Raw genomic sequence first — 16,250 nt, 5'->3', positions numbered from 1 at the left:
TAAATATAACCGTATTAATGCAATGTAATATTGCCAACACCACATTCTAATAGACATGATTATCTGCATGTTATATTAAAAGCCACTAATATACAGTGAAAGTAAGTAAATTAAGTAATTCTTAGAATTTATTATCTACTTGATGCTGTGTGATTCCTACATGATCAGAAGTTAACTGCAATGTAGTGAGCATTTCCCACACTGGAAAGACATGCTCTGCATTGGATGGTCAGACAAATCTGCGGTAACCAATATTCATCAGCACAAAACACTCAGCAAACAGAGGTACAAGAATATGAGAGTCTTTCGAAGGTTAGCCGTAGCACTTTGAAGAACTTGTTCCATGCTTTTGCATTGAAGATACAGAGAATTTTGGTTCAATTATGCAACTACTGTTTAACCACTGATTGCAACAACAAAATAAATGTGCTAGAACTATGCTTTCATGCATTTGGCTGGAATCATTTCTGCAGCAGTCAAAAACCAGTTCTTTTGAGATGTGTCCATGTATTCATGCTTTGGATAACATACTGTAGAAGTTTATTATTAAAGGTGAACTCTGGAAAGAGATTTTCAGTAAAATAACTGCAGAACAAGTGACATATTGTATGTCATTTTGCTAATCTAAAAGGGGCCCATATAGCAGTAAGACAGTTGCTTGCAGCATTTTGACAGTTTATGTGCGTATGTGTTAAAGGGCCTTTTATGACTGCCTTTCCCATTGTTATTGAAACAATGTGTGCCATATTGGACTAACAGCATCAAGTGTGATATTAAATCTAATGAACCACTTAACGGCCCTTGTGGGAGTTTGCATTCTTTTCTCTCTGTCTCACACAAACACATACACACATACTTGTCAAATATGATTAATGATGCATGTCATCACTGAGACCTCACATTTGTATTTTGTTCTGCTGTGTGATATAGTAGAACACAAACTACCTTTATCAAATTGAATTGATAACAGCTGGCTCTTGCAAAGCTAATTAATTCAGCTTTTTTCATTTTTGCAGTCTGAGCTTAAAGAAATTGTCATAAAAATCTTCACATGTGATCTAATGTTCATATTGTTGGTGGGGCCTCCAGGAGGTAGGGAGCAGAACACAGACCCTGCATGACAAATATGAGGATCTGAGGGCAGAGGTGACCCAGAGACAATTAGAAGTCAGGTACTTCATTACTAAGCTTTTGAGTTTTATCATCCCATTTGTGTGACATTTTGTGTTTCCATGCTTTCATTATACTGTCTTTAAGTCTTTTAATTTTTTTCTGTGCTTTTATGTCTTGAAGCATTGCGGATGAATCTTTTAAATGCTGTTAATCGCCCTTTTTAAAGATAAATGTACTTCTTTGTGTATCGTTTTCTCACACTCGGCACAGAATTCTAATGGAAGATGTGGAAACCCAAGAAATGCAGATTTTGAGAGAACAAAAAGAGCTGGAGGACCAGAAGGAGATCATAAAGTTCAAAGAGGTCTGTGTAGGCATAGCCTACAGCACACTGTCGTTAGGATAACATAGCATCTGCCTTTTTACATTTGTGTGAGTATATGTGTCTGTGTGTGTTAAAGGCTGAGAAAGCCCATCTTATCAGCATGCCTGACCAGATTATAAAGGAGGCTGAAAGGAAGCGCACTAAGAGGGCGTAAGTATATTTCACCCCTCAATATTCTTTCAAACACTAGGAACAAAAATCACCAAGTTAGGGTGCTTTGGTGAGAGAACACAGCGAAGAAGTGACAGCAGAAACATCTTTTGATTTCCACAGTTTTTTATTATAATCTCTCTCCTTTGCTCTATCTATAGTTCTTGCACACAAATGAACTGGATTTAGAGGAATGGCATCCGAATAATCATACTGTAGGTTGTATAATAGAGCACTAGCTCTACTAAATGTTTTTTCTCAGTGTCAACATTTGATTGGGCCTGATATGGACAAAAACACAGAATCTCTGTGAAATAGAAGACAAATATCAGTTTTCTTATATTTTTTTTTCCTGGATTTCTGTCAGAAATTTCTTTCTTCTTTCTTTCACTCCTTTTGTGTTGCACTCCTTTTGTAGACTTTGCAAGACACACTTTACTTCAAATAGGGAACTGAAAAACAAGATATTATTTGTAGTAATAGTCAAATTATTTTCAAAAATTTGAAGGTGTCAGTTCTTCTAATTTAATAACCTCATGCATCAGGCATCATTAATTTCATTTTTCAGTGCAGCTGCAGTCAAAAGCCCCTTCATCACCAGAGAACAGTTCTACCTTCAGCTTCACTGCAGTCTTTTATGTTGATTTTAAATTAATATGTGGCTTGCAAGTGATGCAGTGGAAGCACCCGAATGAGCTGTGTGAGCTACAACTCTAATTTAAGATTCACAAAGCTGGGTGGTAATGGGGGTTGCACATGTTATTTCATAAGATACGCACTCTCACAGGGCTAGCAGAGAGAATTAACAGATATTTTTCTCTTGGTCTTACTCCCTGTGTGTTTCAAAATTTCTGTTATCTGTACAAATATTTCAGGGCTGCAGTGAAGGAGATGGGTGCACTAAATAGAGAGATTTCAGAAATGAAGCAACAAGTGAAGGAGGTGGAAGAGCATAACCACTCCCTCAAGCTGAAGAAGAAAGCGGTGATGGAGGAGCTGGAGGATCTCCGTGCCCAAGCAGAGGCCAGCCACGAGGAGCGCAGGCAGCTGCTGAAAAAGCAAGATGTTATCAGGGAGCAGGAGGCTGAACTAATGGGGAACAGGTACAGAACTGCTGATATAGTCATTATCAAAACATGAAAACTCAGGTTTGGGCACTTGCAAGAAAAAGGTGATTTCATGAAGTAAATATGATAGAAATACAGTATTTGTTGTGGGAGGCTTTTATTATGTATTCACTCATGTTGGGTGTTTTTCCTCACCAGAGGTATCCTGGAAATGAAGTTACGGAACGTTATGCTTGACAGAAAGCACCTGTTTGAGAGCCAGGCTGTTCGGTTCAGGGAGAAGAATAGGTACAGAATGGTGTCAAACTGAGCTTCATCACAAATGTACACAAGTCTCTAAATATCAATAAATCTACAAAATTGCACTGTAGTGTATATAAGGGCTTGACATTCTGCCAGAGAGCTTGTGGTTTTTACAGCTTGATCACTAACAAATATTACTCTTGTTAGCTTGTTGCTGTGCTCTTCAGTATGTAGATGCAGTTTCTCTTTGGTATTTTGTTAAACTAAACCTAGCTCTAAAAAATAAATTCACAAAAGTCTTGTACCGTTCACAAAGTTCAATCTTTAGCTGCATTCCAAAACCAGCTGAAATCCTTCATTTTTGACAGGCATGTTTAGCTGAAAAGTGTAGGAGGCATAACCTTATGATGATGATAAATATTTAAAGGTGCTGTCTTTCTCCTCAGGCAGATGCAAGCCCTCAAAAGGATGGAGCATGCACTGACCGTGGCTACTGAGCAGCTACAACAAACACAGTCTATCTACAATGTGTTACAAGCACAGGTGACCAGTGGATTTTCAATATGCACAGTAGAAACAGCTGCTCAAATCTGAAGCAATCGCAGTGTTTATGAGTGGCATTGTAATTTTCATTTTTATCTATTTTGCATCTGATTGCCTTTGTTATAGTTTCCTGAAAGGCACTTAAATTATGTAAAACTACACAATTTACAGCTACAGTTGCAGCTTGGAAACTATCATATTCAAACCTTTCATGTACTTATTGTAGATGTAATGCTTATGGTTTGGAAAATTTTCCAGGCTTTAACACAGGTGTGGGAACATGTGGGGTGTGACTGTCGTGATGCCAGCAATCAACTCATGAAATTGTAACAACAGAAGCATGTTATTATTTTGTGCTTCCTGTAATTTTACTGATGTTCACAGTTTTTAGAGAGAAAGAAAAAGAGAGTTAGAGTCATAGGAAACATGTCAGCACATCTCACAAGCATGAAACAATATGAAAGGAAATCATCACTGACACATCAGGGAGTTCGCACATTTAGGAAATATTGAAAGCTAAGCATCTGTACAAGAGGATTCACACATTTCCAACGACTCTCACACAAACTTATTACTCATAGTAAATTGACTGTGAAGGTTGGTGAGGATTCAAGAGCCAGTGGGTTCTAAACTTCACAAAGCTAATAATTACAGTATTTAGTGCCTTGTGCATGTAGTTGAAATGAAGTTTATGCTGCATTGTCTTTTTAAAACCCTTAAACCTTCGTTTTTCCAGGGACCAACCATTTTTATATATGGTGCAGTGTAGCTCATCAATTATCACTGAACACAAGGCCTGGCAACTCTACAGAGAGGGGCAATCGCAACGCCTGAAGCATTCATGTTTCATTGAACATTTTCAGTGTCACTGGATCCAAAGGCTATCACAGAGACCTCAAGGAAACTGATATATAGTATTAATTAATTTCACTGTCAGTGTTTAATATGGAAATATCTATTGACTGAATTTGCAATGAATTTTAATAATCTTTGTACTGGAGCCTCCTGGTCTTCTCTTCCTCAGTACATAAAGTTTAATGGACTATGGCCAGGGAAAACAATTGATAATAATATGTTTACTGCCATTTTCTCAGATTCAGGAGGGACTGCAGCAGATGTAACATCTCCTTGCACACTGTAAATCTGAACAGACTTTTAATTTTGAATTTATGTTCTTGAATTTCTAGTTAGATGCTGTTCCAAAAAGAGAGGGTAATATTCAGCAGAGGATGGAGCTTCAGAAAGAAGTTGACACACACAAAGTCTGCTTTGAAAAACAGGTGGGAACAATGTGTGTGGGTGAAGAGTAGCAACTGTAAAATGTAATGCAAGCTACTGGAGTAGCCGTAACATGTCTGTATTTGAGGAGCATGTAAGTACTTTTTTGTTGAAACTAATATAGCAAAGTGTGATTCAACTGTAGCAGAACTTGTTCACCAGCATTTAGGTTCTCTTTAGCAGTTTAAGTTCTTTTGGTATTTTCCACTTTGTAGTGTCTTTATCTTCAGGTTAGCAGACAAAATGAGATTTCTTAGTGCATAATTTTTTCACTTAACAGTATGTCATACATACAGTATGTCAACTTTAAAAATTCCTTTGGGGAGAAGTGTGTACCTGGCTTCACTATACACCCTGTATTGTTTTCATATTAAGGAACTTGTTGTCCACTTTGCTGTCCCATTCTGCTGTCATTATCCCTTCAATTTCATCAAAATTGAGTCATGAGAGTTTTCATTTGAGAACATCCTTAATTGTGTTCCCAACCAGTTATCAATAGCCAAGGAGAAAAGCCAGAAGAAGCAGCAGTATGAAATGATTCAAGAGCTGCTGAAGGAGTCAAACCGCCTCAGAGAAGAACTCCATAACCTCAGATGTCTGACACAGATCAAAGCAGAGGAGAGGGGACAGAAGCACCGTGAACTGCTTAGAGCAGAGGTGTAACACAAACTCACACCCACAGAGCATACGCAGACATAGATGTACATATTTCACGTGTGTAAATATGCATTCAGAGGAACTAAAGGTTTTGATTTTAGGCACATTGGATCTTAGTGTGATAGTAGAGCAACTAAAAATAAATTCTGTAATTGCAGATGTCAAGACAGTGTGGTAATTTCAGAATAATTTGAAAAAATATAGAGATGCTGGAGTGACCGTAATAAATGGTTCTGTACTCCCTTTTTCACGTTGGTTCCAGGAGGCTCTTTCTTTTCATAAAAATACTGTTATACTATATTACTTGACACTACAGATTAATCAGTTCTTCAGCCTCAATAATAAGTAATGAACGTCCGAGTCAACAATGACCAGCTCCAAAAGGAATAAATATACTCAGAAAACCTGTGAGATTATTTTTTGTTGTTGTTGTTGTTGTTGTGTTCAAAGCGTAAGAAGAAAAGCTGCTACAATATTGAAAAATGTTTGGTTGATATTTGAGAGTACACACACACACACTTAAAGACACCCACACAGAAGTGATACTGCTGTATTTTTACGTACCCACAGCAACTGAACCAGCACATCCAGTATGAGCTGTGGGAAAAAGACCTGATCATCATGGACCTCAACAAGATGAACACTATGCTGCAGCGCAGGTGTCTCTGTTGTTTCTCTTTCCTTCATCAGCTTTCTTTCATTAAACACAAAGATGTGTGTCATGATAAAGAGGATTTTGGTTACAGAGAAGCTACTAAGCTGTTAATGGGTAGTATTACCCTCTGTCACTGTCTTCATGTCATACTGTCTGTCTTACTTCCTCTCTTTTGCCTTATATGCACCAGCATGAATTGTGTTCCTGCATCCAGGGTCAACTACTACTGTAGCAGTACAACATCTCCTTTGAGCAGCGAATTGAATTCCTATACACACAAGTGTATATTGATAGGACCAGTTTGACAACCAATAATTGATTCCCTGGTTATTTGTTTGGCTCATCTAATTTGTGTAACAGTAGGGATCACAATTAATTCCAACATTTGTATGTGTCATCTGGGTAGAAAACTATAAATGATTAATTGGTCTTACCTCGGTGATCAATGATGCATCTGGTTTCACCTGCTACCACAGCAGACTCTTAAAATACATTCAGTTAGGTCACAACCACAGATTACAGTCTGATGTTACTGCATTTGATTGCACATAGCTGAGCAGAAATAGAACAGAATGATAATTAAATGCTGTGTATCCTCTTTGAAAGCCATATTTACTGATCATTGTTCACAATTCATGCCTAATATGGATAAGTGAATGTCACACCACACGAGACTTTAGATCTGTCTTAATTTTTTGATTCACTGATTGCGACCAATCTAACATTTTACCAGTGTTATCATACCTTAGTTAGTATTTTAACACTTTAATATTAAGTGATAAAGCTAAAGCCATGATGACTGTGAAATAATATTTTGGCTTTATTGACAAATTTCAAGCACACCTAGAACTCAAGTTCAGAAACGCAGATATTCATATCTGGGTATTTCATATCAGTTGGGCATGCCATTGACAACTGTCATTGGCTATGGACATAAATAGTACAGTAACTAGCAAGATGCTAAAGAAAGAGTGTAAACTTGATTGTTTTATAGCTATATTCCCCCGCAGAATATCACAGTATTCTAAATTGTCCAACATGATAATGGAAGAGAGGAATAAGTATGTCAATCTGAAGGAGATTGCCTCCCAGACAATCACCGAGTTGATGGAACAGCTTAAAGTCCTGGAAAATGAGGCAGAGATCCAACAGACCATTGTCATCAACAAGGACAGGTGTGTTCATATGTTTTGTAGAGGACAGGCTGGTGGTTATTGTATGTACAGTAAAATAATATGCTGGGACTTGCATAATAAATATTGTAATAGCATGGTAGTGTTCAAATTTGCTTAGATTGTGCATTTATGTTCAACCAGTGCTTATCTTGGTAATCATCAGTGAAGCTATATCTGCACCTCTGTTATTTTGTGCAGTGTAATACTGTATGTCTGGTATGTTTCTTTATGTGTGTGCATTTATATGTGTCCAACCCAGGTCACTCACAAAGGCTCATATGAAGATCTCTAGTAGTTCCAAAATGAAGGACAAACTGCGCAATGACATCTGCAAGGTTTAGGCACATACATGCACACAAACCCAGAGATGAGACTAGTCAAAACACACTGTGGCTTCTTTGCAACAAGCCAGTATCACATATTTAGCCATTTAAATAAACAGATTACATATGTTGCAAAGAATGACTTGATTCACAGGCCCACAGTTTAACAGAGTCAAAGCTGCAGTTGAGTTATTTTGACTGAGTCTTTAAACCTTGTATTAGACATCTGTAGAATCAGTCTAGTTTTGTGTTTCATATGACACATAAGAGTACTGTTCAGTTTGTGTTGTCTACTTTAAAAGATGCCTCTTAACAATGACTCCAGTACAGAATAGAATAACAAGTTATGTTTATATGTTGTCCAAAAGTCTTTCAGAAATTTGAATTATTATTATTATTATTATTATTTTATTTTTTTTACCATTTGTGTTGTGTTTCAGTCAACTGTTTGCAGTTCAGTCAGTCAGACTAAAGTCCAAAAGTATCCCTACAGTCCATTAACACTCTGCATTCTTATAGGGCTAAAAATATATATCACTTTTTTTTTTTTATCTTGACACCTTCTAGGTGGGGTGGAATCAGTGTCAGATCAGTCAGCAGTATGAGGACAACAAACTGGAGTTGATAAAACTCACAAAAATGATCAGCCTCCAGGAGCAGAGGCTTGTGGAAGTGAACAAGAATCATGAAACTGCCACACAGCGCCGCAATTTTCTGTACATTCACATTTTGTAGCTTTATAAATATTGCCTAAAGTAGAGGGTTTAACTACATATGAGAAATAATGTTTGCACTTTTCTCTGTGTGTGTGTGTCACCTACAGTGGCATTCAACTGCTGGAACATGAGGAGGTGTTGTTCAACTACTATGACAAGGTGAACATCCAAGAGGCGGCCATTACAAAGGTCAACATGGCATTAGACGCACTAGAAAAGGAGATTCCAGACTTGCAGTTAGCCATTAATGAGGAGAGGAGACAGATAGACCTGAAGAAGAAGGAGGTGCCTCTCAAGAGAAAGCTGGAGGGAGATATCACCATGCTCCATATAGAGGTAGGAAAAATATGCCTTTACTCTAAATTAACATGAACCTACACACTCAAACTGTACATCCTTACACAGACATTAGCAAATACCCAGCCAAAGGTTTAGTCTCATTTCTCAGTAGCTTTCAACATCCAATATTCCTCATAATCTGGCATTTATTATTGCTTAATAATATTAAGAGTCTATATTGTTATAGTACATCAACACAAAGAACTACAACAAAAAGTAATCCCACCACTCTTTTATAACAGCAAACTAATTACTTGAAAAACGTGGGTGGAAAGATGTGTCTTTACTTGCTGAAATGCTTAAAGTTGTGCTTTCTGTTGTGTAAACAGTGATGACAGTGTCTCAGTGACAGTTTCCCAACTCCTACGTTTCCTTTGTCTTTTCCCATTCCTTGGCAACAAGAAATGAAAACATTTGTTTTTAATGTTTTTATAAACTAGTATGGAGTATGCTTTGGATAGAGCTAAGTGTATAGTTCCCAAAAGTTGCAGAGTTAGTTAGAGTGGGCGGCATGGTGGTTAGCACTGTCGCCTCCCAGCAGGAAGGTTCTGGGTTCGAGCCCTGTGCCTTCATGGGTTTTCTCCGGGTACTCCTGCTTTCTCCCACACGCCAATGGCATTTGCTTAGGTTGATCAGCAGCCCGCAGGAGTGAATGTGTGTGGTTGTTTGTCTACATGTTAGCCCTGTGATAGCCTGGCAACCTCTCCAAGGTGTACCCTGCCTCTTGCATAATGGATAGTATTAGGGCCTCTGTGAGGTATAATATAGTCTTGAGTGAGCATTGCAGTTGTTTTCTGTAGCAGCCCTACTATTTCCTTAGTAACTTTGTTAATATAGCTATTAATTTGGGTAGATTGTGCCTATAATTTACTGCTGTCTACAATTCCTCCTTCATGCATGACTACAACAGGATATGATTTAGCTTCTTGGTTGCAAAGTCCTCTCTGTAAGCTGTTAGGCCTGTTCTGTAGTGCCTTCTGGGGTGATTATATGATTAGCCATGCACTGAAAGACAGACTTTTCCTTCTGAGTCTTCTGACAAATTATATGTGTGTATGCATGCCCATGCCTGTAAGCTGGAGACTTTATTCAGCAGTGCCTCAGGCCATCGTCCAGCTAGAAATGAAAAAATAATTTTAGACATTAATGTGAGTTTTGTGATGTCAGTGGAGAATTCTCATAGATGACTGTGAGTACATGTGACCTGTATGTGTCTAGGGTGCTGCAGACTATTGTTCAGTTTTATTCATATCTGTCAAGTTAGGGGAACTCCAAAAAGAACAGTTAAGTACAAGCTCCAGAAGACAATACTCAGAATAGTTCAGACACTAAGAGCATCACTAATGGGCAGATTTGTGCTTTTGATATATTTTCAAAACTTCATCTTATAATGAGATTTCTCCACTATGAGCTCAAAATAAAACAACTAAAAACATGCAAAAACACATCCTTCTCTAAGAGAGAGACTTTTAGAAAGACAGCATAAGAGTTGTTTAATATTTGTAGGGGGCCATTGTTTGTTTTTTCAGGTCATATACCATTACTGAAAATCTGTAAGTTGTCTTGCATCACTCATCAGAAGTGTTCAATTTATAGCCTTGTTTTCAGAGCTGATCCCCTCATGTCATTGTGATGAGGTGATCCAACAGTATTTGCAAATCCCCAGAAGCTGGAACAGAGGCAGAATAGTGCTTTTGCTCACTGAACTCTAAAAACCAACATACAGAAAAAAAGACCAAAAGGGGCAAACATAAAAAACACACACACTACGCAAATTTCACAGAGGCAGACTGAGACACATGAATAAATAACAAAAACACCAACATATTCAAGCAAATTTGCAATGCTTAGAGAACAACAGACACATAGAAGGAGAGAGGTTTTCTAGAAGCGCACACACAATGGGTTTCCCTGCCAGTGGCGACATCATGGGACTGGGTGTGTTCCTGCTCTGGATCAGTGACTGGGTTTGACTTGCTGCTGGGCCAGACTTCTCTCATCTGAGGCTTGTGCTCTTTTGGATGAACATGGTGTTGGAACAGACTTCACCATGTGCTGCTTTTTTGAAAACCACCCCTTTCCCTTTCATCCATCTGTTTACTCCTTCTGTTGTTTATCATTTGCTACAACAGGCCTCATTGCTGCTGTCTATTTTCTTTCACTTTTATTTTCCATTGTTTCTCTCATCAGGAGTTTCTTTACCCATTCCCTTCTCACTCCACCCTTTCTGTAACTATTCCACAAAGGAATTTGTAAGGTTTTTGTTTCATTGGAAGTAACTTAATTTGCATTTGGCTATACATACAGTAGATTTATTTCTCCTGTCCTGTCCTGCCTCACTAGTGTCATGGCTCAAAGGATGGTGATGGTGACACTATTTGGTTGGTCGGTCTGCCATTTTGGTCCAGACTGATGAATTGCCATGAAACTTTGTACAGACATTGATGGTGCCCAAACAATAAATCCTAACCCTTAATCTGGGTGACCCCCTGACTTGGTCTTTAATGCTACCATGAGGTTGTGTGAAATATCTCAAAAACAATTAAATGAATTACTTAGAAATTTGGTATAGGTTATGTTTCTATCAGGAACATCATGTCAATATATGGAATTGGCTCTTAGGTTTATGACCAAACAAAAATGACATTCTCATTTGCCTCAGCTGTACTAAATGCCAGTTAGCAAATGTTAACATGCTAAATCATGATGGCAAACATGCTATGGAACAAGCAATGTCATAGGGCTGTCACTTTTTTCAAAAAGTCAAGTTAAAAAGTTTCATTCCAGTTGATTCAAACTGGACTCAAGAAATGTCCCTTTATTAGTGGTCAGAGAGAGTGTCTTACCCTTCATAAGAGTCTACACTGTGTATCTTTCAATGTGGTGTCATACAACTCAGCTGCATGGCCTTGAATACAAATCTTGATATTTTATTGGTGATGGCCTTTGCCTTTACAGCCTTCTGGCAGGGGTCCTGAGGATGAGTAGTGAGAGTGCAGTGCCACTCGATCTTTGTTGGTAATTTTGCCATCTATAGTGGACAGCCCTTACTAGTGTCCACCTCCATTTTATTTATTAGCTTAGTTTACTCATAGGTCATACATAGGTCAAACACTGTCTGCTGGATCACAGTGGACTTCAAATGCACAGACTGTAAATTTGAAGACATTATTTTCAATATTTTCTTTCCTATGCTCATGCAAAAGTTAAAATTTTGAATAAAACATGATAGCCATAGTTTGTTAACATTTGTCATTGTGAGCATAGTAACATGCAGACATCTGCATTTTGCCAAAAACATCACTGTGCCAAAGTACAGCCTCACAGTTGCTAACATTTCTGCAGTTTTGTTTGGCTACACATACAATTCCTGAAACTTTCAGCAGTTACATTCCTGATTAGCGTATCAGTCCATCAGTCTGCTCATCTATCCATCCAAGCCATCCAGTCATATAATGCCCTCTCCTCTGTGAGTAAATAGAAAATCATTTTCTAAATCGCTGTTTTCACTTGTACAGCCGTCTATCTCCCTTGGGTACAAAACGTGAATAACAGGGGTCCCTCCTACTGCAGGAGGCTTGCCAGCTCAATTCATTCTCCCTTTGAATTCATTCTGTATGCGAATTCAATCTCCCTGCAACTGCCCTGCTGTCGATTTATCATATATATTGTGTATTTGTATTCATCTGTAACCAGTTTATCTGTTCATTGCAGACAGACCCCCCCTCCCTTTGATGGGAAATTTTGACAATGATAGATTGGGCCATCTGTGAGACTATTGAAGTTCAATATACTTTGAGGCTTTCATTTGCTCTGAGGAATTTTAATTGCTGCAAAATAAACACAGGTTGCTGTTGGATTCTGAATTTACTACTTGTTTATGAGCTGCCGGCAGATCAGCATCTCAAACACACACAGGTGCACATGTAACAGTGAAGTTGTTGCAGCAATATTCAGATATTGCTGAACAGACCTGTAGCTAGCTACACATACAAAGTCATGTTCATGTATAGTACTACAAACTCACAGACAGAGACGTCTCTGTCTTATAGAACATAGGCCCAGTCAGTGATGGAGTGAGAACAGGGTGGTGCTAATGACAAACTGCACTGCCCCTATGGTGATTAGCCATACTGTTTGTCTGTTCCTTTCTTAAATCATTGTTAAACCTTTCTTGAACTTATGACCATTGGGAAACCCATCATGATTTGTAGTCTTGAAATGTGGACGGTTATGTACGTTGTTTTTGAGAGACTGTATATTTCAGTAAGCATCACATAAATAATATATTTCAGCAAATAATATCCAGTTATTTTTTTACATCATGTAGGGTCTGGCTGGCCCCTGGTTATCTTTCTTTTAATGTCTTATGAGATGTGATGTAACCTGAGGTCAGGCAGGCAGGAACCTTTCCTTATAACTATTCCTGTTTGATACTGAAAAGAGAGGCCTTTTGTTGTTAGAGGCTTCAAGGCTGTGGAATGATTTGCCCATGCAGTTTAGCTTGTCAGAGTCAGAATCGTCCTTCAAATCTCAAAACACACATGCAGTACTTCCCATAAAGTCTGTTATACCCCTGAATTTTGAATATTTTTGTCACAATTGCCTTATCTGGCATTATGTTTAGTATGTCTACCTTTCTTTCATGTTCTAATATAATAGGATGGTTGCTTGTATGATGAAAAACGTGTTTACAAGGTTATGAATGAGCTTTCTTCCGTCATTTTAACGCCACTAAAATTCACTGTGCTGCAGCGAAACCAGCTGCTCATTTGGGATTTCTGTCAGACTTAACCAGTGTAATCATTTAATTAAGAAAATGTATGTTTTTAATATTCTCATGGAGAAGCCAAGTTCAAAATGTATCTATAATGTTTGGATGTTTTCATTGAGGACATCCAAAAAACGTCCGTTCAGCTCCTCTGTTCTTATGTTCTGCTAATTAACCTTCCATAATCTTATTATGATTTTACTGCCGTTTTACTTTATTGTTCTTTCTGCTTTACTGATCTGTCCTTTTTTTGTCTTTCATTTTTTTTTATGGTGAAAAACTTTGTAACCTAATTTTAGGAAGTGGTTTATAAATAAGGTCATTATTTATCTTTATTATTAAACCATTAAGTAGGCAGCATGCCATCCATTATGTGGCTTCTTATTCCATCATGTTAACTATTAACTGAACTGAAATTATGTAAATGATATGCAAATTGTATTCTGCATACTTCCTTTCATACATGTGTGTATAGTGGTTTACATCATTCATGAACCAAGAAAGCAGCTATTCTTTGATTGTCAGATGAAGAAAACAGAAGTGGACAGGCAGAACAGAGACACTGACACAGAGACAGATGAATACAGAGAGATAGACAGCACATATGAACAAAGGGACAAGGGTGCCTATAAAAATGTTAAGAGTGAGGGTACTGCAGAGAAAAAAACGATTGGAGAGTGGAGAGAGAGAGTGACAGGCACGCTCCTTATCCCATTCATCATGTAGTGTTTAAATGTCTTGGGTGGTTATGTCTTAGGGTGGAACACAGATCAATCAGACCCAAACTGAGGACTGGGCACATACTCGTCTCAGAAGGAGATTTGCAGATTCTGATGTCAGAAAAACTTCATCTTCATTTAAAGCTTTGAAGCTTTGGTTAGGGCACTGAGGTAGCCCACCTTAAAGCAAAGAAGCACAAAGTCCAACAAAAATGATTTAATTTAGTTGTGTTTTGACATGTAGTGATTTGGTGCCTAAAACAAAGAAAATTTAATTTTATTTATTTTTCTGCTATGATCGCACTCCCTACATTAGTGTTCTCCATGGGGGCGTGATTTTTTTTTTTTTGGTACCAGCTGGCAGCATTAATACCAGTACCAGTTGACGTGGGTGGTCAGTGAAAATAGTTTTAATATCACTTCATTTTCAACACCTGTTCAGGTTTTTAACCGTCTCTAAGGCCAACATTGTTTTTCATTGCTTAGTCCTATCTGTCATAAAATTCTCTACATTTCTCTGTCTCAGTAGCATACCCATGGTAGTTGACAGTGCATCTCACTATGTCATTCAACCACTACCATGAGAAATGGCTTGAGGCTTTCCACAAATGTTAAAAAATTTCCTTGTGAAAAATTCAAACTTATGCACACTGGCTGCAGAATCATCAGCAGAAAGTGGGAGCATGTTGGCTGCTTTGTTGCTTGATTTTGGTGCATTCAGCTCCTCACACTATGAGCAAGGTTTTGTTTTCAAAGTCATTCTTTAGGAAAAATCCTGGTCCTTGTTGGTCAGCCCCAGTTCCTGCTTCTCAGAATCTCTCATGTCTTCCTTCAAATTCAATATCTCACTACCTTTCTCACTCTCATCTTTGCTGTTCTCCACTTAATCTCCCTCTCTCTGTCAGGCTTTTATCAGCCTCTTTGAGTTTATCTGCTCTGATCTCATCTCTGTCTCTGCTACTGATTACTGTCAACGATTTTTCCCTGTCTCCTTTATTTTTTGCACACCTGTAACTTTAGCCTAACAAGCACCTTGGTCAGTCACATGTAATGTTAAGTTGAAACTAGAGTCATGTGACGTTGAGGGGGAAGCAACAGACTGAACACAAGTCTATTTTAATCAGACTCACTGTTGGTTTGCATAAGAGAATTTAACTTCATCCATGGATGGAGAGAAAAATGGGAATCATCACCTTGTCCAAGGCTGTCTTTCATGTCCGACACAAACCCTTTCTCGTTAGACAGACACATGTAAGCACATGCAAGCACATGCACTGTATGGTTAAATAAAGGCAGCTGCTGTTTCATAAGCCAGGTCATGTCAGGACAGACCGCCTGTGTGCAACATTTTTCCACACCCTGTTCTCCTCCTGAACTCCCCTCCACTCTCTCTTTACTGTCTGGTCTCTATCCAAAAACAACTTCATCACTTGTGTTTGTCTCCCTCTCTGCTCTTCCCAGGCATCGATACAGCATCCACACTATGCTCTCCTGTTCTTTATTTATTGTATGGATGCTGATTCAGCATCCATGCTATGTTATCCTAGTCTTTATTGTATGGATGCTGATTCAGCATCCACACTATGTTATGCAGTTCTTATTCTGGTTTCTGCCACTGTTTTTTGGCATCTAATTTCTGCAGCATACTTTCACCTAGAAGGGCCTTTGAGGTATCAAACTGTTTATCGCCTTAAGGACATGTGTGCTTGTATACAACTTTTTTATAACTTTTATACTTTTTAAGATATTCAGCTTTTTTACAGAAATTTCCCCACTGGAAATGAATGGGGCAAAGTTAGAAGCTTAATATCTCCGGCATACCTCGGGCTAGAAACACCATTTCAACTTTATTCAACTCGTGAGACATTCAGCTACCAATGGTGCAAAAATCATCTTGATATCTTTTATGTTTTTTTTTTTTATAATCGACATTTATATTTTGTCTATTTGTCCATAGACAAAGCATGGGCCAATGCAGTGCAATGCCTTTGGTAGCTATGCGTCACGTGACTCCCCCGGTCTAGCAGCTCTCGCTATGCTTTTCCTCTTCCTCTTGCCGCTTTTGTGCTCCTATTATGCCATTCTTAAGCTTTATACACATATAATAGATGACAAT

General features: G+C 38.3%; 1 protein-coding gene across 2 annotated transcripts in view; it reads left to right on the top strand.

Moving 5' to 3' along the window:
- The window catches only part of ccdc146 (coiled-coil domain containing 146), a 62,680-nt gene that overhangs the window by 24,098 nt on the left and 22,332 nt on the right, over positions 1-16,250 (top strand). For both annotated transcript variants that reach the window (XM_020599489.1, XM_020599488.1), the window contains exons 6-18: positions 1,090-1,172; positions 1,384-1,477; positions 1,575-1,648; positions 2,524-2,751; positions 2,914-3,003; positions 3,405-3,501; positions 4,689-4,781; positions 5,269-5,436; positions 6,007-6,095; positions 7,102-7,266; positions 7,526-7,601; positions 8,157-8,305; positions 8,413-8,641. In XM_020599489.1, the coding sequence (XP_020455145.1) occupies positions 1,090-1,172; positions 1,384-1,477; positions 1,575-1,648; positions 2,524-2,751; positions 2,914-3,003; positions 3,405-3,501; positions 4,689-4,781; positions 5,269-5,436; positions 6,007-6,095; positions 7,102-7,266; positions 7,526-7,601; positions 8,157-8,305; positions 8,413-8,641 (1,635 nt within the window). The remainder of the gene's footprint in view (positions 1-1,089; positions 1,173-1,383; positions 1,478-1,574; positions 1,649-2,523; positions 2,752-2,913; positions 3,004-3,404; positions 3,502-4,688; positions 4,782-5,268; positions 5,437-6,006; positions 6,096-7,101; positions 7,267-7,525; positions 7,602-8,156; positions 8,306-8,412; positions 8,642-16,250) is intronic.

Source organism: Monopterus albus, unplaced genomic scaffold (genome assembly GCF_001952655.1).
Source record: "Monopterus albus unplaced genomic scaffold, M_albus_1.0 scaffold41.1, whole genome shotgun sequence".
Taxonomy (NCBI): domain Eukaryota; kingdom Metazoa; phylum Chordata; class Actinopteri; order Synbranchiformes; family Synbranchidae; genus Monopterus; species Monopterus albus.
Note: the sequence above shows the minus strand (reverse complement) of the source record. Positions and strands in the feature narration are given on the sequence as shown.